The following is a 25050-nucleotide window of genomic DNA, read 5'->3' as shown; positions in this document are numbered from 1 at the left end:
GCATGCAAGATTGACTGGCATTGTCGGGGGACTGATTTTTGATCTTAAAGTGTGATGCAGAAGAATATCAAATGTGAGGCTATTCATCCTTATGTTGCATGGCCACATAAACTCTCCGCTCACTTGTAACCCACTAAATATGTACAATGGGATAACAGCCAAGGAAATGTCCATTATAAATGTTTGAGACACAAAGTCTACTACATATGATTTGCCCTGGATTAGCCTTTCTAGCATTTTGTAATCTAATTTCACTCATGTTTTGTGATATGAAAAAAGGATATTTAAAAAAAGAAAAAGAGATCAATTCATTTGCTGTTTTCTGTTTGATGTGAATTATGTGTTTTTGAGTCAAAACAGCTGTTACTTGACTCCCCCCTTTTTCGCATGCTGGACTTATCCCCCACTGAGCCACTCCCCTAACCCTGCTGTTTGCTGCTGTAACACACACATATTTTTGGTGTTATAAATCTTCACCAGCTGACTACAATTGATTAGTAAAAATAACTCCCCTTACTTCACCACCGGTGAGTCACAGTAAAATGCACGGAGGGGTTAAATGATGTCCATAGGCTGCTAAGGATGTGAAGTTGGGCTGTGCAGGAAACATGGGAGAGCAGCTTCCTGTTGTGCAAAAAAGGAGCCTGTTGTACAGCAATCAGACGGACAGATGGGCGTGCAGGGAAACAAAGCCGGTTTATCAATGCAAGAGAGCTGTTCTGAAATGTCAAATATATTTTATGCTGCTAAGAAAAACTGTTTTATGAGAATATTATCCAGTCATTGCTCTGATTTGACACTAATAAATCAAACATTCAGTTTCACAACAACAACTTTAAAAAAACGCCCATAAGTTGCAAGCCATGACTTTGTTGTATGTTTTATCATCTCGTGATAATGTTTAACATTTGGTTACTTTGTAACTGCTAAAAATAGAAACTATAAGAAAGTATATGGTGATAACAAATATCATCAAATATATATATATATATATATATATATATATATATATATATATATATATATATATATATATATTACACCCTGGAACAAAATGTGGCATTTTTTGCTTTTATGGGATTTACCCAGAATTATCGTTTTTGTGTGTAGTCCACCTCGTGAACAGGCGTTAAATTATGTTTCTTTTACATGAATTGAGTGACTGTCTACGTAAAATATCCACATCACTCCGTTTAATCTCATCCCTGTTATATTTACTGATTACAGTAAAGTACCAATCATCGCTGAAATTCATTTGTAGGCGGACTGTAACATTTCCAACACTTGACTGGACCTGCTGCTGTGCAGGGATTCTCCTCAAGTGCGGTTTATTCCAGTTTCCAATCGCGTCCGGCGCGCACCAAGACGCACCAGCGAGCGATCAGCTGGGCAGCATTTCCCTCCCAGAAGGCAGGGCTGCGTTGAGGCACACTCACTCACTCTCTGCTTAGACTATTCAACAGAGTTTGCTGTTTGCTCCATTTTTATTACTTTTTGTGTCCTGACTGATTTTGCGGACGAGATGTTGGAGATACTCGCTTTCCAAAAATGAACACAGGTGAGACGATTTGCCTCGAGCCACGAACTGCTTCACTTTCGACATTTTTAGAAAATTAGAAGACATACGAAGTTTACAGTTACTTATATCTTACAGATTCATCTTTTTAAAGAGATATATATATGTATATCTCACTTTGACTCCTTTCTTCGTAAATGAATGACTCCAGCGGTAGCAACAGGATATGGAGCAAATCAAAGTGTGCCTTTACCCAGTGTTTCTTGATTTTACAGGGAAGTATGGTGTTGGTTATATAGAAGAAAAGAGAGCGCTTTAGCAAAAATGAAGCTAGCTTGGGGTTTGAAAACTTCAAATCAATCTTTAACTGCATGTTTTCTATTTATAGGCAACTGTCATAATTGCCTATTGAATTTAACACTTCCTTTATATTGATATTGTGCATTGCATAATGTATTGATGTAATTCATGTATTGAATACACATGAAGTACATGTGCTGATTTATTAGCACTGTCCTTTGCCACATGTAAAGTGACCTATTGTTCTTAAAGCAGTACAGGCAGCCTGACAGGAGTGTCTCTGGCTTGAATCACAGGAAGTGAATCAGGGAATTCCCTTCAATTCTTTCTTGAAGAATATCAAAGTATACATTACAAATTTAGCATCTTTTATTATAATCTTACACCACCAAGCTGTACCAATTGGAGGAGCTATCTTGGTTTGTACTCTCAGTTTCATGTATGGAAATATATATTTTTACAAAGAAATATTCTACAGATTTTGTGAAGAAAATGTGCACAGCTAAATATGACTCTTACACACGGTTCAAAGTTTTATCATTTGTGAATCTTTAATCGGTTTTAGGTCACAGTGAAACAATGCAAATGACCTGTAATCTATTTTAAAGCACATAATCTTACAGTTTCCTTTTCCTGTTGTTCTTTCAGACTGCACCAAGCCCTCTGTTGCTCCCAAGCCAAGATTTGTTTGTCACGCCAAGCTGTCCCCCCTTCTGTCTGCAGCCAGGGGTCCTAAACCTTCTATAGCCCCAAAACCTAAAGTCACATCAGAGGTAAATGGCAGCCAGGGAGGATGCAGTAATGGCAGCCTGGTAACCTCAGATGGTGAGGCTGATGAGGAGCACGAGACAGAGAATGGTCTAAACAAAGCAATTATAGACACATTGCCAACGGAGCAACAATTTAACTCCTACATCCTCAAATCACCACAAACAGACTCACCATCGGGGTCACATGGGCTGGAGGACAGAGATGTGACAGAGGAGGAAAAAGAAGATGAAGATGAAGATATGATTCTGAAGATGGATGAGGACTGGAGATTAACTGACAGTGCTGTGACAGAGGAAGCTGATTCCCTGGAAACACTTTGGATCAGTGATGCTAGACCCACGGCTGACTCGGAGGAGGCAGTGGAGATGATTGACACAGACGTGACGGAGGACATGGATGCTGAAGGTTGCGATGCAGGTGAGGCGCTGGCCGACACAGATGGCATCTCTGTGGGAGACTTTTCTGTTAACAGCATCGATGAGGAGGCAGGCTGTTATTCTGGTGAAAGTCGAGACCTGAACAAGAAGCAGCGCCAAATTGAAGAGGATGCAAATACAGCAGACGATCTAACGGAGTCTTGTACAGATGAACCTGATGTCCTGGGTGAAGAAACCACAACTGAGGCTGATGACAAGTGTGTTTTTCTAGCAGAAGATGAAGAGAAAGTAGAACCAGTCTCTGACTGTGGTTTCACTTGTAACATCCTAAAGCTGAGGTGTAGCCCTAAGATTAAAGAAAAAGGTGAAAGCCAAGAACACACCCGTTTTTATGACTTCACTCCTGACGACCAGAAACAGATCTCTGGTGCAGCTAAGAGACACACTGGCTTAGAAGGCGATCCAGGTTATGAGCCGTTTTACATCTTTTCGGAGGACATTATAAACCGAGACTTGATGCCAAGGAAAGACAAAACTTGTGGACCACTAGAGAGTGCACTCACACAAAGTACCGTTTCTTCTTTAAACAGCCATGGAGTATCAGCCAGGAAATATGAGGAAACAGCCGAAAATATACAAACGGAGTGTTTGGGTTCTCAGGATTACATTAACAACACTCATGAAAACAAGGTAAGGATATGTCCGAAAAGGATGCCTGTCAAAACTGAAGAGCATAATTCTCATGCAGTGGGAGACGTATTAAATCATTTGTACTTCCAGCCGAGGTTCAGGCAGATATCCATCTCAGTACCAACAGATGCCGATACCTCACTGACCTCTTCATGCTCAGGAAGCCAGCTCCTGTCCCCAAACGACTCTGATGTCTTCAGAGACGACGATGACTCGGAGGGCCACATTGTGCCCTTTCTGGATGATACCACTGACACGGAGCAGGACATCAGCGATGAGCATCTATACGAGGAGCCAGGGAAAAGTTTGTATGCGGAAAATGGTTTTCCTTTTGATAGGAAAGTGACCGGGATTCGATCCCACTCTTTGTCACACCGCATTACTAATAAAGTGGAGGATACAGGAGTGCAGTTTCTTCAGAAGCCCTACACGAGTGGATTTGGACAACCTGCAATGAGCAGCAGCCCCATGTTAAACTCAACACGGCACAAAAGTTACTCAAAACCCCATTATTTGTCCCTGTACCCCCGTTCCCTGTCCATGGAGGGCCAAGACTCATCTCTGTGTGTCTACAGGGAAGGATCTCCTAGACAGAGAGGTGCCCTTTGTTCATCTGAAAGCTTCTCCAGGCGCTCCCCTCTCTCATCCAGTGCCCTATCCACACCTACATCTGCAGTGGATATCCCTCCTCCGTTTGAGCTGGCCTACATCACTAAGAGGCCTATTACAAAGAGTTCTCCTTCCCTTCTCATTGAGGGGGACTCATCAGAGAAAAACAGGAAAAAGAAGTCCTCCCTTAAGCGCTTTCTCATGCTTAAATTTAGGCGGAAGACAGAAAACAAGCCCGCGGTCGATGTCAAACCATCGTTCTTTAAGCCCTCAGCAGAGTCCAGCCACCGTACGCCCAGCAGACTGCTGGATTTAGATAGAAGCAGCATAAACAGCTCTCCGCAGCTGAACTCACGCTCAGTCAGCAAACTACAAGTTTCACCTGAGCCGGCCTCTCCCTTCCTGTTCTACAAGGAAAGCAGAAGGAAAGGGAACACTGTGGCCTTCCTCAATCGCAGCGTTGTCCGGGTGGAGTCCTTCGAGGATCGCTCTCGTGTGCCTTTCACTCCTCTCCCCCTGACCAAGCCTCGGTCCATCTCCGTCCCCAACACAGATACCTCTGACTACGAGAATGTTCCGGCCATCAGTTCAGACTACGAGAACCTTCAGGTGCCGCAGCGGAGACCTGTTCGGCAGATACCTCTCACAGACTTCTTTGTCCGTCCCAGTCGAGTGCTGTCTGCTGCCAATGAGACAGATGGTTATGTGGACATGAGCAGCCTCCCTGGGTTTGAGAAAAAAACTCAGTCACTTGAACAGGAAACAGAAAGGTATGTAAATGAACCAAAGCTTGTAGCACTGCCTTAAGTTAAATGATGACATTGCTAAAAACAATAACAATGTTGGTTTAAAATGTTATCTTGGTAATTGCTTATTACCACTAAACATCACACGCAAGGTTTTATGCAATTCAAATTTGACGTGTTGATGCTATCAGAAGAAAGTCATGTTATCTAAATTAGGGCTCCACACTGGATTCACCGTCTGGAGATTATGAATCTCTGCAACAATTTTTATGTCTGTCCATCCCAGAGTTTTTGCAATAAATCCATCAGCACCAAAGCAGTGGAGTGTCTTACTAAAAGACCAAGAAGCCAAACAGCTAACACACATGGCAATTGTGCATCATATTAGTGATTCCTGCCACTACCATTTTTTATTACTTCATGGTCACTTTAATAATGTCCTTGGAATTATCATTATTTGTTATATAGAGACCCCCCTGATGCTATGATCCCTGCAGGTATGTAAAGAGGAAGCTTACCTCTTACCTTGCAGTAAGACTAAACTTGTCTTGTCATGGCTTGTTGAGTGGGAGAAGAGGAAATGCTGGTGTAGGGGTAGTGGCTTAAGATGTAATTGAAAACGGGCTGTTTTCATTCATAAATCATCCCTTTCGGTGCAGAAAATGGGGTCCTTTTGGGCTGATGTTGTAGGCAGAGCCTCTTGTGTCCCTAGTGGGATGCTGTTTGTTGGTATGATCAGCCAGGCGGCTCTGACTTTAACCCACCTCCCCCTTACCCCCCACCCCCACATTCCTGTTAGCTGTGCCCATATCATACAGGCTGTCCACGATGATTAATAGTCAGAGTCTTTTGGAGTCATTGCTCGTCTCTAGCCATTCAAAAACAACAGGCAGTGATACAATCTCAGTGTGTTCTGTAGTCAGCAGTTGTTCACCAAAGAGCTTCCCTCTCCTCATGTTCACCATTTAGGTTATACTATATGTGCAAACAAAGCTGTACAGCAGGGCTTATAATACACTGCTGAAGAGGCTGACACAGTGTGGTTTGACACAGACCGTTGTATTTTATACTCTATATCATTTCTGTGAAAATTAACTCCTAAAATCAACCACTGGAAAACATACAGGTGTACTTCTGACTCTTAGTCATCAATGAACAGCTTGATGTCTTCATCCTTTCATATATTTTCCTCACAAGAAGTTTTTAACTTAAATATTTTATGTTTTAAATCAATAAATCAACCTGCACACACCTTGAGTTGATGATGAACATGTGAACATGTTGTATGGCTGAGCATATCATTATTACTCTGGTTTGGGCAAACTTTTTTTCTGGTGCCTTAAACTACACATGGATACTATTATTTAGGGACTTGTTTAAATTCCAGCTTTTTCATATGGACACTGTGCTCACTTGCATGTGCACACACTGGCTCCCCATAGTATTGCAGCGTGAGTTAATAGAGTAAATTAACCTGTTTATCTACTACACATTTGAGAACTGTGAAAATGCCAAAGACAATATTGAAGAGCCCAAGGTGGCTTCATCAAGAATCTTTATTTTGGCCAAAAAATGCAAAATATTTTTAAAATAATGACAAATAAAAAAAGTAAGAAATGTGAAAATGACCTAAGGGATAAATTTCAAGCAAAGACCAGGCAGGTAACTTATGCACACAAACAGAAAAACCAGAGCATTTGCTGCTTTCTCTTGTCATGGTTACAAACACTGCTTTAGCTCACTGATTTGAACAAGTGGCCCAAATGCCATAACCCTAGTATAGAGGCCCAGGTTGGATTATGCCCCACAGCCATTTACTGCATGTCTTCTGCCCTGGTCTGTCTCCCAGTGTCTTCTCGCTACTGTTCTATCAAAGTAAAGGCTGAAACCCAACAAATAAATTTAAAAAACAGACTTTATTTAAAAGATACCTCCATGATGTCCTGTTGTGAAGCCTCGTGTTTGGTACATAGACAGTATAAAAGACATAGCCACCCTGACTCTATAACTGTAACTTATAAATTCTGCATTTTGAAGCTTCAACATTAGCATTTTTGTCTGCTGTGTTATTTGGAGCCAGACATTCCCTTATATGGATAAATGATGGTATAAGTTACCACTATAGCCAGCATGGTGAGCAAGCTACTTTCATAAGCTGTACCAGGTAATACCGGCTAATTAAGCACAGACTTCTGCAATGGTCTATCTAACAATAAAGCTAAATATCAGTCAGATAACACATTAAAAGTGCTCAAACAGCACAAACATGACACACACAAATGCACACACAGTTGGGAGGTCCAGTTTAATGACTTGAACTAGGATGAGGCCTACCCAACTGGCTCCAGCTGCCTATCCATAGATGCTGAAACTGTTTTTAGTACCAGGCTGTAAATGTGTTTTTCTGTTCTGCAACATTGGACATTTTAAAGTGTGAGCCTGTAGGGGCTGACTGTCTTTTGCTGAAAGCTTTAAGCATTGTCTTGAGGAACTGCAGTTTTTGCCACTTCTGTGCTGACGTCATATTTCATACACAGAGGTTGCCCCCCTGGTTTGACAATATAATCGTCACCATCTTGATTTTTTGGAGACAGAACAAGAATCATACCTGGGAAAGGGTTACAAAATTAACACTAATAATGTTAATAATAATAATGATGATGATGCTAGTGCTAAGATGTAAATTAATAATTAATAACAATGATAGAATTGCAGGGTCAAGGTGCATAAAAAGCAAATTAACTGGAAAAGGCAAATTAACATGAGACTCGTGTAACGTTAAAATTGTTTCAAGAGAAAAATTATTTTGGGAAAAAATGGTCAGCTATGTATATAATGCTTAAAGTTTAACACTGAATATATAATAAATATTTTTAAAGAATCATCACTCTTTCAATTCTTACAAAGGGGGTTTATAACAAACCCATAAACCCTTCCAGTTGCTGTTGACTTTGTATCTGTCTAGTAGGGTCAGAGATGTAAGTTCCCTTTCAAAACAACAACGATTTTAAAAATAACAGTACTAATAATCTACTTAATCCAGTTGAGCCTTATTTGTCAAAGCAAAACAGGAAAAAAAAGTATTTAACAAAACTCCATCGTAAATACTACGTAAACAGTGAATAGCTACAACCTCAATAAATCAGCAAAGTTGTCAAATTTAAGAAGCTACAGTAACAAGATTTTTTCATTTTATGGATTGTTTTTTAAATTATTTGCTGATTTTTTTTTTATTATTTCTTTTATGCACGACTAATTTATTGCTTAATTGACCTTTTAATGTTAATCCTAAACAAACAGTGGCATGAATATGATTTCTGCACGGTGTTTCAGCTTCTACAGAATAAAGCCAGCATAATCACAGTTCTGCAAATGGACAGTAGAGTTAGAGGCTGAGGATGTTAATTTTGCAATAGCCTGAAGGAACCATATTAACAGATAGTTTGGAGATAATTGGTGTCTTTTCTCCAGTCAGCTTTCATTGGGAACCTTGCTTGAGGAAAAAGATAGAAACAATATTTTTTATCTCCTGTAATTTATCGCTGCACATTTTGCCTTGAGACGTCATACATTGTGGCAGGAGCGTGTGAAGAGACGGAGGCAGTTTCTTTGGCAGTGATATAAAAGCCTAATATAGAGACTGTCCGTGCAGTTTTGTGGTATCTCATTCAAAGTTTGATCTAGTAAACAGTAATGGGCCATGCAGCTCTAATGTGTGTGATGCAGAGATCTGAACTGCTCACATATGTTGTTCATATGTAGCTAATTTGCATCTCAGTGGGATTTAATCCACCGGTGCTTGGAGTGAAACATGGCAGGAAGATTGGCAAAGCAATTATCTGGTCACGTAGAGGACTACTGCATCACCACTGTAACTTTAAGGATGTGTTGTTATTTGCGTAGCTTACATTCCCCGCTGAGCGGCAGACATTAGCATATTCATTTGGGCTCCCTGCAGAAGGAAATCTCATAGCATAAAATACCAACATGTGTCCCTGATCGGGTACAGTTGTCACCGCGGGCCTTTCAGAATCAGTTTATTGGCTTTTGCAGACCTGCAATGTTTAATCTATTCACATTTAATTCTAACACTGACTATGTTTATTATAGTGATATTTCAATGTGAAGCATAAAGATGATTTGAATGGTTAAATAAAATTCATCTGATTTATTCTCACATGAATGAAGCTCATATTATAGAATCACTTGGTCAAAGTGTGGGGGAAAAAATGAAATGACACATTTTAAGGCTAGAGTAGTGGTTTTCAACCAAGGGGATGCAATATACACTCACCAGACACTTTATTAGGTACATTATGCTAGTACAAGGTTGATTTCCCATTTAGCTTCAGAACTGCCTTAATTCTTTGCGGCACAGAATCAACAAGGTGCTGGAGATTTTGGTTCATATTGACATTGACAGCATCACAGAGTTGCTGCAGATTTGACAGATGCACATCCATGAAGGGTGTCTTTAGATCTACCAAAACACAAAGGTGCTAACTAACCCCCACATCATTACGCCACCACCATCAGCCTGAACTGGTAATGTGAGATAGGATGGATCCATGCTTTCAGCAGCAGCTTACAGCAGAAATCAAAACCAAAATCATCTTTTATGGTCCAATTTTGGTGAGCCCGTGTGAATTATAGCCTCAGTTTCCTGTTTTTAGCTGACAGGAGTGTCACCTTGTGTGGTCTTCTGGTGCTGTAACCCATCACCTTCAAGGTTTAATGATTTCATCCATTCAGAGATGCTTTTCGGCACAACTTCATAACTAGTGTTTTTTGAGTTACTGTAGACGTCCTATCAGTTTTAAGCAGTCTGACCTCCTCTGACCTTTAGCATCAAAATGCACTTTTGCAATTCAGTGGATATTTTTCTCTTTTTCTGGACCATTCTTCGTAAATGCAGAAGTCAGCTGGGCAGGAAAACCCCAGTAGATCAGCAGTGTCTAAAATACCAACACGTTCTCACTCCCAAAGTGTAACATTTTACGCTAGGTGACAAATTGTCAACATATTACGTTTTCGGCTACCCACCACATTCCTAAATGACGACCTTGGAAAAAAGAGGAAATATGAGAACCTCTGGACTCCATCTACACATGTTCGCTCTTTTTCTTCAAATCGCTTAGAAACACGCTATTTAACATCATTATAGTCCTGGTTAAGATCAGGCAAATACTCAGACTAGCCTGACTAACAGACACCGAAAAAAAACCCCAACAACATGCAAAGTCACTTAAATCATTTTTCTTTCTCATTCTGATGCTCAGTTTGAACCTTAGCAGGTCATCTTGATTATGTCTACATGCACTCTGTTGCTTCCATGTGATTGGCTGATTGGATATTTACATTATTAAGCATTTGAACCAGTGTCTATAACAAAGTGTCTGTGGATATATTATTATTATGGAATAAGAAGGAACAAGCACTTTCCCCACATATTTTGATTTTTGTCGATTAATGATGAAAACAATTACGGATCCTGAAGGTAGGTTAGTTTAGCCAGACTTCTTGTAAGTCAAAAAGCAGAGACAGCTGGAATGTTTTGGTCACAGCAATCATTTTTCTGTGGATTAAATAGGTTAAAATGTTGTATTTAGTGAGCTTTAAGATGCTCCTTGGCAAATATTATTTTGTTTCGGCGTTAGCTCTGTGTCCTTGTATTCAGTATTTATGTTAAGGTGCTAAAGTTCTGCTCTCCATATCTTCATAAAACCCTTACGTTCTGGACTATTGTCCATCTTAAATAATACCCCACATTTACTTAATTTAGTCCGTAACACTATGAGGCCTGTGGAAGAATTTGAGATGAAATAAGTCTCTGTATCCTTTTTACCAGGCAAAAGTGTGATTTAAAAATATTTTTGCTCTCAACAAATCAAAACTGTAAATTAGGCAGAGTAGTTATGAGGCTGTTACATCAGTGTTATGAGCCAGAAACCAAATGAGGTACAGCCTCATAAAAATAAGCCAACAAGAGCGATATTATTAAACATGTTTTTGAAATTTTTACTTCCATTTGACCAAATTCAGTGCAAAAGAAACCAATAAAATGCTACATGAATTTTCGTCATTATTGTTAAGAGTGTGCATATACTCTGTAGCATTTTTTGGACTGTATATCCAGCACGCTGCCTTGTTTCACACCAGCCACTCCTTTTTTTTGTTGCTTCCCACAGTGCCTATACAGAAGCATACAACGTGTGTGCGTTGGCAGCTGGTCCACAGGTTAATCCGGTGGGTCAAGATGTGAGAAAGACAATGGGTGAAGAAGACCAAGGACGCACCTCTGAGGAAGACGAGGCAGTGACAGAAAACAACTATGACAGACAGGTTGGGTTCCTTACAGGCACACTGAGGGGAGAAAAAAGGTTTTATAGGTAGAATAACAGATTTCTACAACAAAATGTTAAATATCTTGTCCATAACATACTTAGCTTAGAAGTCCCCATTCACTAAGCCTTTTATTCACCTACTCTTATTTAGAAAACCCTCCATCCTCAGAAATAAAACTTAATTATTTAATTGTTTTTACAGAGAAGTCACCTTTCCTCCAAAGGACTGGTAGAAATTAAGATGTATTGTAAGAAGGGAGTAACATAACACAGAGTAAACTGATTTTTTTCACCTTGGCCAACTGCAAAAATGCCCTCCAGTGCCAGCATTTTAATGCAGGTTAATGGAGGTTAATGGGCTACTACAGGGCTGTCCTCATTATTTAGAATTTGATTGCTGCTTGGAGATGATGTTGAGTGGTGAGCCAGCTACATTTGAACCTGCGCCAGAATGCTTTCGTTTCTCCCAACGTGAGGCTTAATCCAAGTAAATAATATGATTGTTTACAGCCTGACGGTCGATCCAGAGCCTTTTACATCGTCAAAGAGCTGGTGGATTCAGAGAGAACGTAAGTTTCCTATTTAACATATTATTTCTTATTAAGCATATCTGCTAAAAGCACTATCCTGCTGAATTGTGGCTTTATTTATCTACCCACAGACATGTTAAAGCCCTCAAGGTGCTCCAGGAAGTAAGTGAAGTTTATATATATATATATCCTTTTCCAATTAACCAACCTACTCTACATCTCCTGTATGCATCCAGATATTCAGTACAGGGTAACATTACAGCTCAGGTTTATATTCAATACCTTTATTCCTGCGTCTGCTTTGCTGTGTGTTCGGACCATAGTTACTCATTCACAAGCTCATTTTCACCACACTCATTTAGCACAAGTACACTTTTCTTCTGCTGTCCTCTTTGTAACTCCACTGAAACAGTGTGGAGCACCTCTGCTGTGATAATGAGACAGGAGCAAACCCTGTTTTTTTCATTTTGCTTCCTGCTACAGTATAGGGCATAACCAGTGACCTAAACCACTCCAGTGCTTGAAGAGATGATGAGATTCCCTGATATATTAGCTTATGCTCTTCCTGCTGTGGGAGAGTTAATCTATGGTGGAGAAAGGGACGGATTGTTGGAGGCTAACTGCGTGGTTTTGGGAAACTGGAAGTAATATTTTAACCTAAACTGTGACATAAAGTTAATTCCTCCACACTCATCCATGTGCCAGGACTTTCGTGAGGCTGTTCGGTCGACAGTAGGAGACCAAGGGGAACCTGCGCTAGATGATGAGAGACTTCGAGAGATTCTCAATGAGCTTCCTGATGTTTACACCCTGCACCGCACGATCCTTACTGAGCTAGAGAATCGAATCCAACACTGGTGAGCGATGGGACAGCATACATTACTGTTAAACAGGAAATACTTCAACACACACACACACCTAAAACACATCAAGCTATTATTGAAAAAAAAATCCTTTCCAACCTTTTTCTTCCTCTATTGTGTTGCTCAGAAAGCAATCTAAGGGCAGTGGGTACTTCTCTGTCATGATCTCGCCTCTGTTTGTTCATTCAGGGAGGACAGCCAAACGATTGCAGATATATTCCTGAGCAGGAAAGCAGAGTTTTTGGTCTTTACCACCTACATCGGCCACTACGATCGGAGCATGAGTTTACTGGAGGACAGCTGCCGAACGTCGCCCGCTTTTGCAGAGATTGTTCAACGTTTTGAGGTATGACCTATGACAGGGTCTTTTAACTGACTTGTGAAAGGTAGCACAAAATTCAAAATGGCATATTGTTAAAATTAACTATAAATTTAAAAAAAAAAGAAAAAAGAAAAGGTGTTTTTGAGAATCAAATGGTCTTTGCTGTGCTCAGTGAAAGCTACACAGCTATGATTGCATTTTCTTACTATAAGGACATTATTAGATAGTCAAGAAGTCAAGTAGAAAACCTATATTTCTATATACATATATGTGTGTGTACATGTGTGTATGACAGAGAGAGAAGAAATAGAGACATAAGGCTTTGAAAAGTCAGACACTAAGTAGCTAGAAGTCATCATTTTATTTCAAGCAGCAGCTACATTCATCTGCCAAAAAAGGAGCAGTTATGGCACCCAAAAGACAAATAAAGACATTAAAAAATCTTTCAGAATGACAATTTAATCACCAAATCTTTCTTAAAATTTATGTTGCTTGCATTTACCAATGGCTTTTTGAACTTTCCCAACACAGGCACAAATTAATTAGCGACTAATTTTAGCTCCAAGGCTGCATTTATAATTAGCCTCAATTAAACAAGCAGACACAGGAATGTGTTTGTCTAACCAGAGAGCAACAGATAGGAAAGCCTTTAAGTTGATAAGTTTGGAGTATGAAAAACGATAAGTACAACAAAAACGCATTATAAGCATTTCTTAAACAGCTGTTGTTTTATTCTCAGTCGCATGTTATTTAGAGTTCAGAGCAGGTCAGTCTCAAGTTTGTTCTTGCTGTTTTTCTCCTCAGGGTTTGGTTACTCAAAGTATTATGTTTTTTAATAATGCCAGTTAATTGTAGATCAACGTCGAGTGGCACAGTGTACATGTGTTTTATTTATGGACAGAGGAATTTTCAATATTTTCCGTCCATTTTACAGACCACTAAGGAGAGGAGTTGGCAGTAAAAGTTTGCAGAGCTGCGCAGTTTTCTCCGTCTAATTTAAGAGCACCGGCGTTTAAAAGTCCTTAGATTCTACTTTGTGCATTAATGCCAACGCAGTGAGCTTCTTTGTCTACCCTTTAAAACAAGAGGCTGCTGACAGAATAGTAGAATAGTAATAGACTATGAATTAAAAAAGTGAAAAACTCAAATTATCACAAAAATACTATAAACAGAAATATGTTACACTGTCCATTACATTTATTTACAGGGCAAATACCTTCAGTACTTGCCGAGCCCCATTCTTAACAGTAGCATTGAACCAAGTCTTTCTAATGACTAACGAAGATTTGCATTTTTGTAGCTACCAGTGTCTGTGTGAAATAACTAAATACAAGTTCAGGCACACACCCAAACTCACAAACTGCTGTGCTGACAGGAAGTTTGGGTTATTGGCCCTTGTTCACGTTTAAAATATGACTGTTTCTCCTCAAAGCTCCTGTGATGTTGTATAGCTTGTGTGTCGATACAGCTGTCCTCTTTTTTGTGGACAGTTTCATTCCTTGCCTTTTTAATCACTCTGGCATTGTTTGACTTGTGTTCATGTGAGCTTCTGCAGTAAACGTGGCCCTTAAGGGCAGCTGTGATTAAGGGAAATAACAAATATGTATGTGTCTCAGGAGAAAAATCCAGCTGGGGAAAATGCCTCCTTTAAACATCAGCTTCTGCGGGTCATCGTGCGTGTGGCTCAGTATCGTATGCTCCTCACGGGTGAGCCAAATTTTAATTAAATCAGGACAAAGCGCCCGTCCTACAGTATTTAGATAATATATCTTACTCAACATTGTTGTCTTCTTTACTTTCTGGAGGAATTCATTTCTTTTCTTTCTCTTGCAGATTACTTGAACAATCTCTCCCCAGATTCCAAGGAATATGAAGACACTCAGGGTACAGTAAACATATCACAAGAGCAGGCAGCAGTGTGCACAGAGGCTGCAAAGTTCACACTCTCTCCTACTCACAGGAGAGCTTTGCCAGCTTCTGTTTGTGGCTGTGTGTTTAGAAAGAATTTATTCGTGCTCATTTGGCATGTAGAAATGGCCATGAGAGAGCCAATTTAGATTTCTTTGTTTTTGGTGGTAACCCACCGAGGAGTCATTCGAAGTATTTTCTGCCTGAAGACAGTAATGTGTAATTCATGAGAAGGCACGTTGAAGCAACACTATCTCTTGCTGTATCTCCCATAAGGGAGCCACCTAGTCCAAACATGCAGACACTTCCAGACTCCTAACTTAATCACTTTGCACACAGACGCAAGGAAAAAAGATCTCATCAGTTATACAAACCTTTAATGTGATTGTGGTCGTGACTGAAATGAAATAAATCCAGTTCAGCTTTATTTATGCCAAGTCACAATAGTACTGACACCTTAACTTTATGATATTGTAGAAAGAAACCAAACAATCCTCTCTGACGTCTCTACCCTGATCCCTCTGTCTGTGTTTGTTTTACTCAGCTGCCGTAGTAATCATGTCTGACATCGCAGATCAAGTGAATGACAGCCTAAAACACGGGGTAAGGGTCACACGTTAACTCTTGTACACACAACACCACCTGTGATGCAGAATCACACTTTTTAAAAAATCTTATTAAGAGCACAGACACACAAATGCAACATTCATACAGGAGTACAATCAATGATACTGGTTTATAGACCTAGTTGAGAAGGAAAGTTCACTGCTCCCTTATTAATAGTGTCACTTTTCAATGTGAATGCATTATTAAATGCACACATTTAATAATGCATTCAACCCGAGATATCATCAAAATCACACTGTTTAAACAGTTCTCCTCTTTCTCATGTTGGAATATGAACAAATATCATTTAATCCTTTCTTATTGTCATGAAGACATTTTGCAGCCACACTAAACTGAGACATATTTGGTGATTCCCAACCTTTCCAGCTTTTGGAAGGAAAAATCTGATATTTTCAGTCAGAAGCAAATAAGCTAAAATTTCAGGAAATCCCCCCCAAAAGAAATAAAACACTTTGTGTAGTATATATTTGTTTATTTCTTCTAATCTACATCTACTTTATCCTTTTACCTTTTGTGAACCATCTGAAAATACCTGAAAGTGCAACAACTGCTGGATGTACTGACAGGAAACTGGGCACACTCTTCCCCACTTTTAAAAGCTGCAGCTGCGCTTTGAGAGTGAAATCTTAAATCAAACATTCATAGTAATAAGAGTCATAAGTAGAGACTCAAATCAGCATCCAGCTACAACTGTGTAGTTGGAGTCACATGTCTGGCATAATGACATTTTTGATTGGGCATGGTCTAAAGCGAAACATATATGGTATGTTTGTCTGATATAAGAGATAGCTCCACTCTGGAGTCAGACAAAATATAAAAATATCTTGATGTTGTCAGGAAAATGACGATAATGCCCTTTCATCCATCCGTCTCTTATTTTGGCGTCTCACCCCTCTCTTTCTTTCTGTCTCTCAGGAGAACTTGTTGCGTCTGGTCAACATAGAGTACAGTGTTCGTGGCCAGCGGGACTTGCTTCAGCCTGGCAGGGTATGTGTCTGATAACAGTATTGTTTCTGCTTAAAGCTTGCCAGCACACCCTGTCTGTGTTGCACCACTCCTTGCTGCCCTTTACACAATCATTCAGCTGGGAATCCCCACACCGCCTGGTTAAATAACATTAATTACCGCAGATGCCCTCTTTGTGTCAGGATTTGATGAGTTGTGAAATGCTTGGTTTGATTAAATCATGTTTTGTTTTGTTTTTTTAACCGTCAGATTTTTGTGAAGGAGGGCACGCTGATGAAGGTCAGCAGGAAGAGTCGACAGCCCCGCCATCTGTTTTTGGTAAATGTTGTTTCCTGTTTGCAGGACATTGGTATTAAAGACTCATGTACCAGTCTCTTATTATACTAACTTTTTAAGATATGTGTGCTATTTGCTTAATTAGAACTTCTTATTTTTATTAAATGTGTAAAATGTAGAGTGAGGCATTTTCTGTCTGGTCTATTTCCATGTCCAGACTGAGCTATTAAGAGCAGGGTTTCCTGACAGGATGTTTCTGAATGCTGGCTTCCTGAGCCAGTTCTTTACTGACAGCACAGGGAAGGTCAACAAGAGCTCCTTAAAAACTGAGCGATCCATGTAGAGTTTTACAAGGCTAATTGTGTTTGGTAAATATTAGACTAGCATGCGTTTAGCTCCTTCAGTTGATCCTTATTAAGTTCATGCGATATGATGATAAAGAAGTAGAGAAGCATGTCATTGATGAAACAGAAAGCATAAACTTAGTAACTACCTTAATACAATCGCTCTGTTTATTTACTCTAAAAATTCAGTTTGAAAAATCAATACAAAGATATGAAATATGAAATACTGCAATCAAGACAGGTTGGGAAATTAAACGCCTTCGCATATTATCCATAGAGCATGACCGAGGTGGATTGTTTTTCCCTCCTGTGGTGTTTTTGAAATTTGTGGTCTGAGCTCGACACTAAAAAAACCCTCGTAAATGTCTCTTCTGGAGGAATATTGATAATCATCACAGCATAACTTTTATTTCCAAGCTTATTGGGATTAATGTTGGGGAGAGCATAATAAAACAAGACTGCAGGAGCTGGCAGTTTCCTCAAAGACGGTACTAAAATGCAGAGGGACAGTAAATAAAATTATGTACTGGAAAAATAATAAAAACTTTAATGATGCAATTTGACACCGACTTTGATAACCGTTGTCTCAAATATCTCACATATGTATAATCATAAACATTTATAAGTAGGAGTTATCAATTCACAGATCCCCTGCAGACATGAAATAATAATCTGCATATTTTTATTGGTTGTCTCACAACTTTAATCCTGGATTTCCTCATTGAAAAATTTGGTATTTCAAACTGCTGGATATTGTTTCATAAAAAAACACATTGGAAGCATAGGCAAACTTTCCCTGTTAGGAGATGAATCTAAAAACGATCTTCTACTGTCAAACTATGCATGTACGTTGGTGTTCTCATTGGAGGGCAAACATACAGGGGACATGACACATGAGACGCAACCTACACAGAGGGTGACTGCACAGTTTTATTTACCATTTTTCAAATTAACCGATAAGTTCCTAATGAAGTGAAAATCGATTATTGGTTTCTTTTAGAAGAGGGTCTGATTGTGTTTCCATGCATGAGAAATTATTGTTTGTAAGCATTCAAATACACTGTGACTGTTTTTACTTTGTGCAAGAAAACTGCTGATAATTAAAAGGAAAAAAAATCTTTTTTAAATGTGAACATGGTGGTCAAGTTTTGCATTAGAGTGACGCCTACTGGAGAAAAGCTGCATATACATGAACGATGATCTGCTCAGCTGACTGTTTTAACTGCTGACTATTGTTTTTATGCTTCTAACAAAGCCTTTCATCTGCACTCACTAACTGTGTCTCATGTCTGCCTGTTGTCAGATGAATGACGTGCTTCTTTACACCTACCCTCAGCAGGATGGCAAATATAGACTGAAAAACACTTTGCCCCTCACTGGGCTGAAGGTCAGTCTTAAGATTAGAGTCAGTAATGCTCAATCGCCAGCTTACATGCAAGTTACATCCATAAAAGCACATGGATATTTCAAGAATGTGTTTGAATTTCTTGTACGTTTTTTCTTCATGTCTGGATGTCTGATCTTGAATGATTGCTCAGGTCAGTAAACCCATTATTGAAAATGTCCAAAATGCACTGAAGATAGAGGCAGCAGACATCTCCATCACTTTGTCTGCAAGGTGGGTCACAATATAGAGCATCCTGTAAAAATGATCGATAATATCTGTGGTACTGGTGAAAAAAAACAATGATTTTGCTACCAAAGAAGTCTAAAACCTTTGAAACTAAAGAGATGAATGTGGATACTATCACATTAGGTGTCTAGTTGAATTGAAGCTTGTTTTGAGCTTGTCTGTATATTTTGCAGTTCCTTTTTTGAAAGAGAGGACTGGTTTTACACTCTTAATCGCGCTGTGACTGAGCATATGAGAGGCTCTGTGACATTCAGCAGTTGCTCTGGAGAGGTGAGCAAACCCTGCTTCCAAACAACTGTGTTAATACTTTACTGATATTTCTTCAGTCATGCTTAACCGCACCAACCACAATGAGACAGATATATCTGTGTGCTTCTGTGTGTGTGTGTGCCAGGCCAGAGATCGCCTCCGGCTGACTCTAGGAGAGAAGGCTCCCACACTTGTTCCCGTCTCACAAGTGATGATGTGCATGAACTGCACCTCGGATTTTAGTCTCACTCTTCGCAGACACCACTGCCACGGCTGTGGACGGGTGAGCCACATACAAATAAAACACTGAGCTTTAAGATAGTTTAAAATCTACAGTTTAGACAGGATGCAGCAAACTGTAGCTTTCGCAAGTGTTAATCGTCATTAGAGCTTGTTTTAATGCGCTTTGTGGTTCCTTCGTATATTTGTGTCACAGATTGTTTGTCGGAGCTGCTCCAGGAACAGATACCCTCTGAAGTACATGAAGGATCGCATGGCCAAAGTGTGCGATCACTGTTACAATGAGCTAAAGAAGAGAGGTGAGAAAAATGTGCTCAAATACATTTGAATATCATATATTAAGAATTTCAAACTCAGTTTACATCATGAGTCACATGCAGCCGACTTTGACCTCAAACGGGTTAGAACAGTGAAGCTCCCCCCCCCCCTTTTTTTTAAGTATAAAGAAGTTTAATCACACATTAAATCCCTCAGTTATCTATATATAAGAAAAAGAAGTGCTATTTCAAAAACATGTCCCAGTTTCTCTACATGACAAAGAAATACTTACATTGAAATGTACTTTAATACTTTCTATTGTAGATAAGTGAATAATATGAAACATTTCTTTCATTTAAATGTTCACCTATTACTTGATTACTGTGGTGTAGTACGAATGCCCCCATAGGGGCTGTAAAACTTCTGAAAATACAGTTAAAAGTAGAAAATCAATCGAACATGTGACGGTGCGGATTGGAGTCTTTGGCAGGCCGCTTTGGGGCACTGAGCCATATGTTTGACAACCATCTCCTTTGTCTTCACCTGTACATGCAGGTGCTTTTGATTAGTTAACTTTATGCTCGGACTGAGTGTGAGTGGAGTCAAACAGAGCTGGAAGATTGAAATGTTTATTTTACCAAAGGTACAATACTGGGCAAGAGTCTTGAGTCGCCCCTCCTTTCTTTATATTTTGCCAGAAGATCTGAAATAGATGCATTGATTTAGTGAAACGTGTGCAAACAAACAGGAAAATACAGGGAAATATGTACCTTATAATATTGTTTAAAACTGCTGGTTCATCCCTTCAGTTAGGTATCTTTGTATGCTTAAATGATTCATAGGTCAGTAAACAAACAAACAAATTAACAAATTCTCTCAAAAATGGTCAAGAACGTGGATGGGACTGAGTAAAAAGCTGCCAACATCCAAAGAACTTTGAAAGACTGTGAGAAAGCCTGGAGAGCTATCGCTCAAAACCACTACAAAAAACAAAAAATCAAGAAAGTCTGGCTCCTCTGGAAGTCTGGAAGCAAAATGTAAAGAAATGAAGCTCAGGACCTTTGAAATGTGTATTCGGAAAAGACAGGAAGTTGTACTATTGGAAAACAAAATAAACAATCTAAATTAAAGATGAAACTCCTGGGCTGCTATTATGTACAACAGCTTTTTTACTGTCAGCTGCACCACGGTACAGTTACCTGTTACAGGTAAGTGGTCAGACAAAATAATAAATGTGATTGTGTTATCATTGCATTAGTATATTACTTGAATTCACACAGTTGTTACTGTGCAGTTTTCATCGTTATTCGTGCACGTCTTCATAGTCACAACAAATATGCCTGTGCTGTGAGTTCTCATTTGATTGGGTTGTAGCAGCTGTCCTTCACGCTGGTTGAAAGAGTGTGGGCTCTCTCCACAGGCGGAGATGCTGCTGTGATGTCAGGGCAGACTAGCCCTCGGTCAAACCGCTCCAGTCGTCCGCTCTCCACCGTGTTCCAGAACATTCATCCTCCCAATATTTGGAGACATCGGAAAGGCACTGCATCCTTCACACAGGTAAATTCAACAGAGTCTGTGCATTATGAAGGTTAATGAATCGCTGGTAATGAAGTGACAGCTATGCCATTTTATTAAGTAAAACTGCCATTGTTACACAGGTGACAGTGTCGGAGGAGGGCTCAATCAGTGGCAGTCTACAGCGAAGCAAGAAGAGCAAAAGAAACTGGAAGAGACTGTGGTTCCTCCTAAAAGACAAGGTGCTTTACACCTACAGAGCCCAAGAGGTGAGGGGAAATATGCACTCCCCTTTAACCTAAACCACACATATTTTACACCTATACAGACTGCAGTGGCGAGGTTTAATAACAAAGTGTTGTATGTTATAACCTGTTTAGTTTCCTCTGATTTATCTTCCATCTGCAGGAGAAGGTAGCGTCAGAGAGTTTACCTCTGTTGGGTTTCACAGTGAGGCTGCCTGACAAGCAGAGGGGAGATGAAGAGGCTAATGTCTTCCAGCTGTACCACAAAAACACTTTGTACTACACTTTCAAAGCTGAAGATAACAACACAGCCCAGAGGTGAGAAGCACATTTACCTGATAGCCCATAAAATGGAAAGAGGCTCGCAGCTCTTAGCCTGACTCAGTTTGAAACACAACAAGCATTACTGCTGTATGGATGCTGGTGTTGATCTTGGGAACTCACAGTGTCTTTGCCAGTAAAAATAACTAAATGATGGCTTCGCATTGACGGGTTGTTGCTTTCTGGGAGAACAACTTGACCTTAACCCACAGACCATCTACAGCAATTCTTCAACTCAGTTTAAGCATGAATAGCACCAAATTTGGGGAGAAAACAGAAAAGCTACCATCCTTGGCCAAGATAGACTAATATTAAAAACTGAGATATAAGACATAAAATTAGGTCAGTGAATAACGTAGCCACCCGATAGCCCTGGTTATTGTTAGGTGGTGCAGACTAAAATGACTCTTTTCTGATCTAAAATCTTTTCCTTGTGCAGATGGGCAAACGCCATGGAGGAAGCCACAGTTTTATAGAATAAGCTGAAAGAAAAGTCTGCCTTTCTCTTTCTACACACTTGCGCCCCTCAAAAAACTTCTGACTGTGAAACCACAGCGAAGAGGAACAAACACTGTTTTATTACTGCAGGTTTACAAGTTATAACTTGCCAGCTGGCCTGAAGAAAAGAAGACATTGTGTTCTTTGAGAAGGGACATGATCACCTACTTTGTCAACCTCCAAGTGTTCCCTGCCTGCTGGTAGAGCAGGTGTGATGCTGAGAACCACGAGCTGTACTGGCCCAGATACCTGACAGTGTGGAACATTACAATGATGTGACCTGTATTTCCCCCAGCAGCTGATCAGCGTCACTCCTCCAAATTGTGGTGAAATGCTGTCGATTATTTCCAAGTTTTATTACTAACAATATTTTGAATATGTTGAATACTTCAGAAGAGGCTGAAACGATAATAACACCTGTCAGCTTAACTCAGAAATGGCCTCATCTTTAGTCAAACATGCATTATTTATGCCTTAATTTCAACATTTGTTCTTGCACTGGATCCCCATAAATATGCTCTGAAGCACAGGCTGCATCAAATAGGGAGTAACTTTATATGTATAATAGTGTCTATTGCTTTGCCATGTACTGTATTGTGGAGATGAACGTGAATAAGTAGTTTCTATGCCTTTTGCACTGATTCGAAAAAGAAATGATTGTACAAATGAGTGTCATTCATTACTGGGACCAAAAGGTTCAACTACTGTACTTAATATACTAGCTACTGGGAAAATGTGGAAAACTATGTCTTTAACATTTTAAATCCCTATAATAAGTATATTATAAATCCATGTTTGTATAAGACTCACTGAGCTGGAGCGGATCTGCAGACGTGGACTGAAACATGAATCACTGATTGCACTGATCTACATAATCAGTGTTTTGGACTTTGTACTGTACTAGATGTTTTCTTATGTTTATTTACAAGACAATAATTTTAAAACAAAGTAAAAGATACTATATGATCATACAAAGAGTCAGTGTCTGTGCTTTCTCTTCATTCTGCTCGTGTCCTCTAGATGGCAGGTGGACTATATTTTAAAGCAGGTGGCAGGCTGTCATTGATTTTCTGTTACCGTGTCCTTGCTCGTGGTTTACAACACATACTTTAGATTAAAATAGGAAAAATTCAACATGCAGCAGCTTCTAAATAAACCTAAAGGTGCCTGGGCTGACAAATAGTCCATGTGACGCTTGTTCCGAGACCAAGCTGGTCAGTTTTTCAGCTCACGTGCAGAGCTTCTCGGGAAGACACAGTGGGACTAAGTGATACACAGACCAGTGTGCTGTTGGGCCAAAGACAGGCCAGGCCTGTTCTGCTTCTCATCTACCCCTGAGGCTTCCTGACCCAGAATAATATCAGGCAGAAAGTTTGCTTTCTGGGGCTACTGAAAAGTTGCAGACACCTCGTCCTACATAAAGGACAGACCATTCATCACTGTGTTCTTCCTCTCTAGCCCCAGTTCTGCTTTCTCCCTACTCTGTTTGCTTTCATCACATATCTTCAGTTGGGACTTCTCTGCCTACGTTGCATAGCAGTTGCCAGATGCCACAAGGAAAGCAGGGTACAAACCTAGTTTACCTAAATGTAGAACTTCTCTGTCAGCTTCCAAATGCAAATTTAGTGTGTCCGTATTTAAAATACTTCCCCTTAACTTTTTTTCCTTCTTCTAAAAACAGGAACTCATTGCAAGGGCATATATTAGGGCATATATGACTAGAACAGGTATATCCGGTGGCACTTTTAATGATTATTTATGTGCTAGTTAAGAAGCACAAAAAGAAAGCCTTCTGTGTGCTTGACATGTCTTTTTCAGTGAGGCAGGAATGGTGTCATAATCCGGTCTTACTTCCACATTGCTGCAGACGGGAGCAATGCAGAGTGAAGCAAATAATCAATCGTACACACAGCCTACTCAATAAGGTCAGATGCATGCAGCTCTGTTATATGTGGTCTGTTACCATTAACAACTGATGCTACGGAGCCGCTTGAAATCTATTCTGAGGTGAGCTTCCTTACCTGTGGCTTTTTACTCACAACGCACCAACAGCACACACTCGACTTTATTTAACGACAAACTCACACTGACACGCTCGGACCGCCAGTCTTTGTCTGAGAAGGGAATGCAGCGTTTGCGTTGATGTCGTGAGCTACAACAGGATAGCTTCTCATCTTTCATAGTGCTGTGTGGGCAGCATCGCCTCAGGGGAAAGGAAAAGAGTTTATTACGCAAGAGCTGGATGTTTAATAAAAAGAAAGACTCCGTCCCCTTGACATTGGCTTGACATTTCTGGGTTTGCACCTTGTGTTTCTCGTTCTCACTCAGAGATGGGGAGAGGAAGTGGAGAAAAGAAAAGATACAGAGAGGCTGGAAGAATAGAGGGACTCACTCTTATGTCCCACTTTGCAAACTCTTTGCAGCCTACACTGCCAAGTCAATGTTACACCTATTCCACCTCCCCTAAAGCTTTAAATAGCCCGCTTTCCCTCAAAAGGACAAACCAGAGAGAAACACACAGCCTTCAGCACACTCCGCACCTCCGACTGAACATACATTATTCCTGCTGCCTAAACGGGTAGTCTGCATTGTGCCTTCTGTTCTCTGGTGATCAGTGTGTCATAAACATTTAGAAAGAGATAATTAAACATATGTCAGCAGGACCAGCAGCCAACAATAAAAGGCTTTGAGATATGACATCTCAGAGGAGGCTTTTGCAAACTCCAAACACTTAAAAAAAATGCTTGTTATTTGGTGACCAGGATTTAGAGCTGTGTTAATGAGAGTTAATTTAGAAGACTGACATCACACTCAGGACTTTCCATTTAAAGTGGATCTCGTTTTTTTTTTTTAAATTCTGACTGTAGAATCACTTTATTTGAACCATTTTAATTAATAAAAA

The 25050-nt window shown here is 39.9% G+C and overlaps 1 protein-coding gene across 2 annotated transcripts; it reads left to right on the top strand.

Annotated features, from left to right (window-relative positions):
• The first annotated feature begins 1336 nt into the window (after nucleotides 1-1336).
• Nucleotides 1337-24262, top strand: LOC120731635 (FYVE, RhoGEF and PH domain-containing protein 5). Of its 2 annotated transcripts, none has more exons than XM_040028740.1 (21): nucleotides 1337-1558; nucleotides 2465-5033; nucleotides 11198-11351; nucleotides 11864-11922; nucleotides 12015-12045; nucleotides 12589-12740; nucleotides 12936-13092; nucleotides 14685-14775; nucleotides 14902-14952; nucleotides 15521-15579; nucleotides 16519-16590; nucleotides 16819-16887; nucleotides 18493-18576; nucleotides 18728-18807; nucleotides 18996-19092; nucleotides 19217-19354; nucleotides 19508-19610; nucleotides 20990-21126; nucleotides 21228-21326; nucleotides 21493-21647; nucleotides 22090-24262. In XM_040028740.1, exons 1-21 carry the CDS (start codon nucleotides 1549-1551, stop codon nucleotides 22124-22126), a joined length of 4404 nt encoding a protein of 1467 aa, XP_039884674.1. In that variant the 5' UTR covers nucleotides 1337-1548; the 3' UTR covers nucleotides 22127-24262. The 2 variants fall into 2 exon arrangements, with proteins under 2 accessions (XP_039884674.1, XP_039884673.1); XM_040028739.1 differs by having other exon boundaries at nucleotides 21228-21353.
• The last annotated feature ends 788 nt before the right edge of the window (nucleotides 24263-25050 follow it).

This window comes from Simochromis diagramma, unplaced genomic scaffold (genome assembly GCF_900408965.1).
Source record: "Simochromis diagramma unplaced genomic scaffold, fSimDia1.1 OVJJ01000483.1, whole genome shotgun sequence".
NCBI lineage: Eukaryota > Metazoa > Chordata > Actinopteri > Cichliformes > Cichlidae > Simochromis > Simochromis diagramma.
This window is presented reverse-complemented; position numbering and strand designations above follow the sequence as displayed.

What these genes read in the sequence shown, in the direction of transcription:
- LOC120731635 (XM_040028739.1), top strand. An exon ending in ACTTGCTTCAGCCTGGCAGG is followed by an intron (nt 16,591 to 16,818) that starts GTATGTGTCTGA and finishes TTTAACCGTCAG; the next exon opens with ATTTTTGTGAAGGAGGGCAC. An exon ending in TCCATCACTTTGTCTGCAAG is followed by an intron (nt 18,808 to 18,995) that starts GTGGGTCACAAT and finishes TATATTTTGCAG; the next exon opens with TTCCTTTTTTGAAAGAGAGG.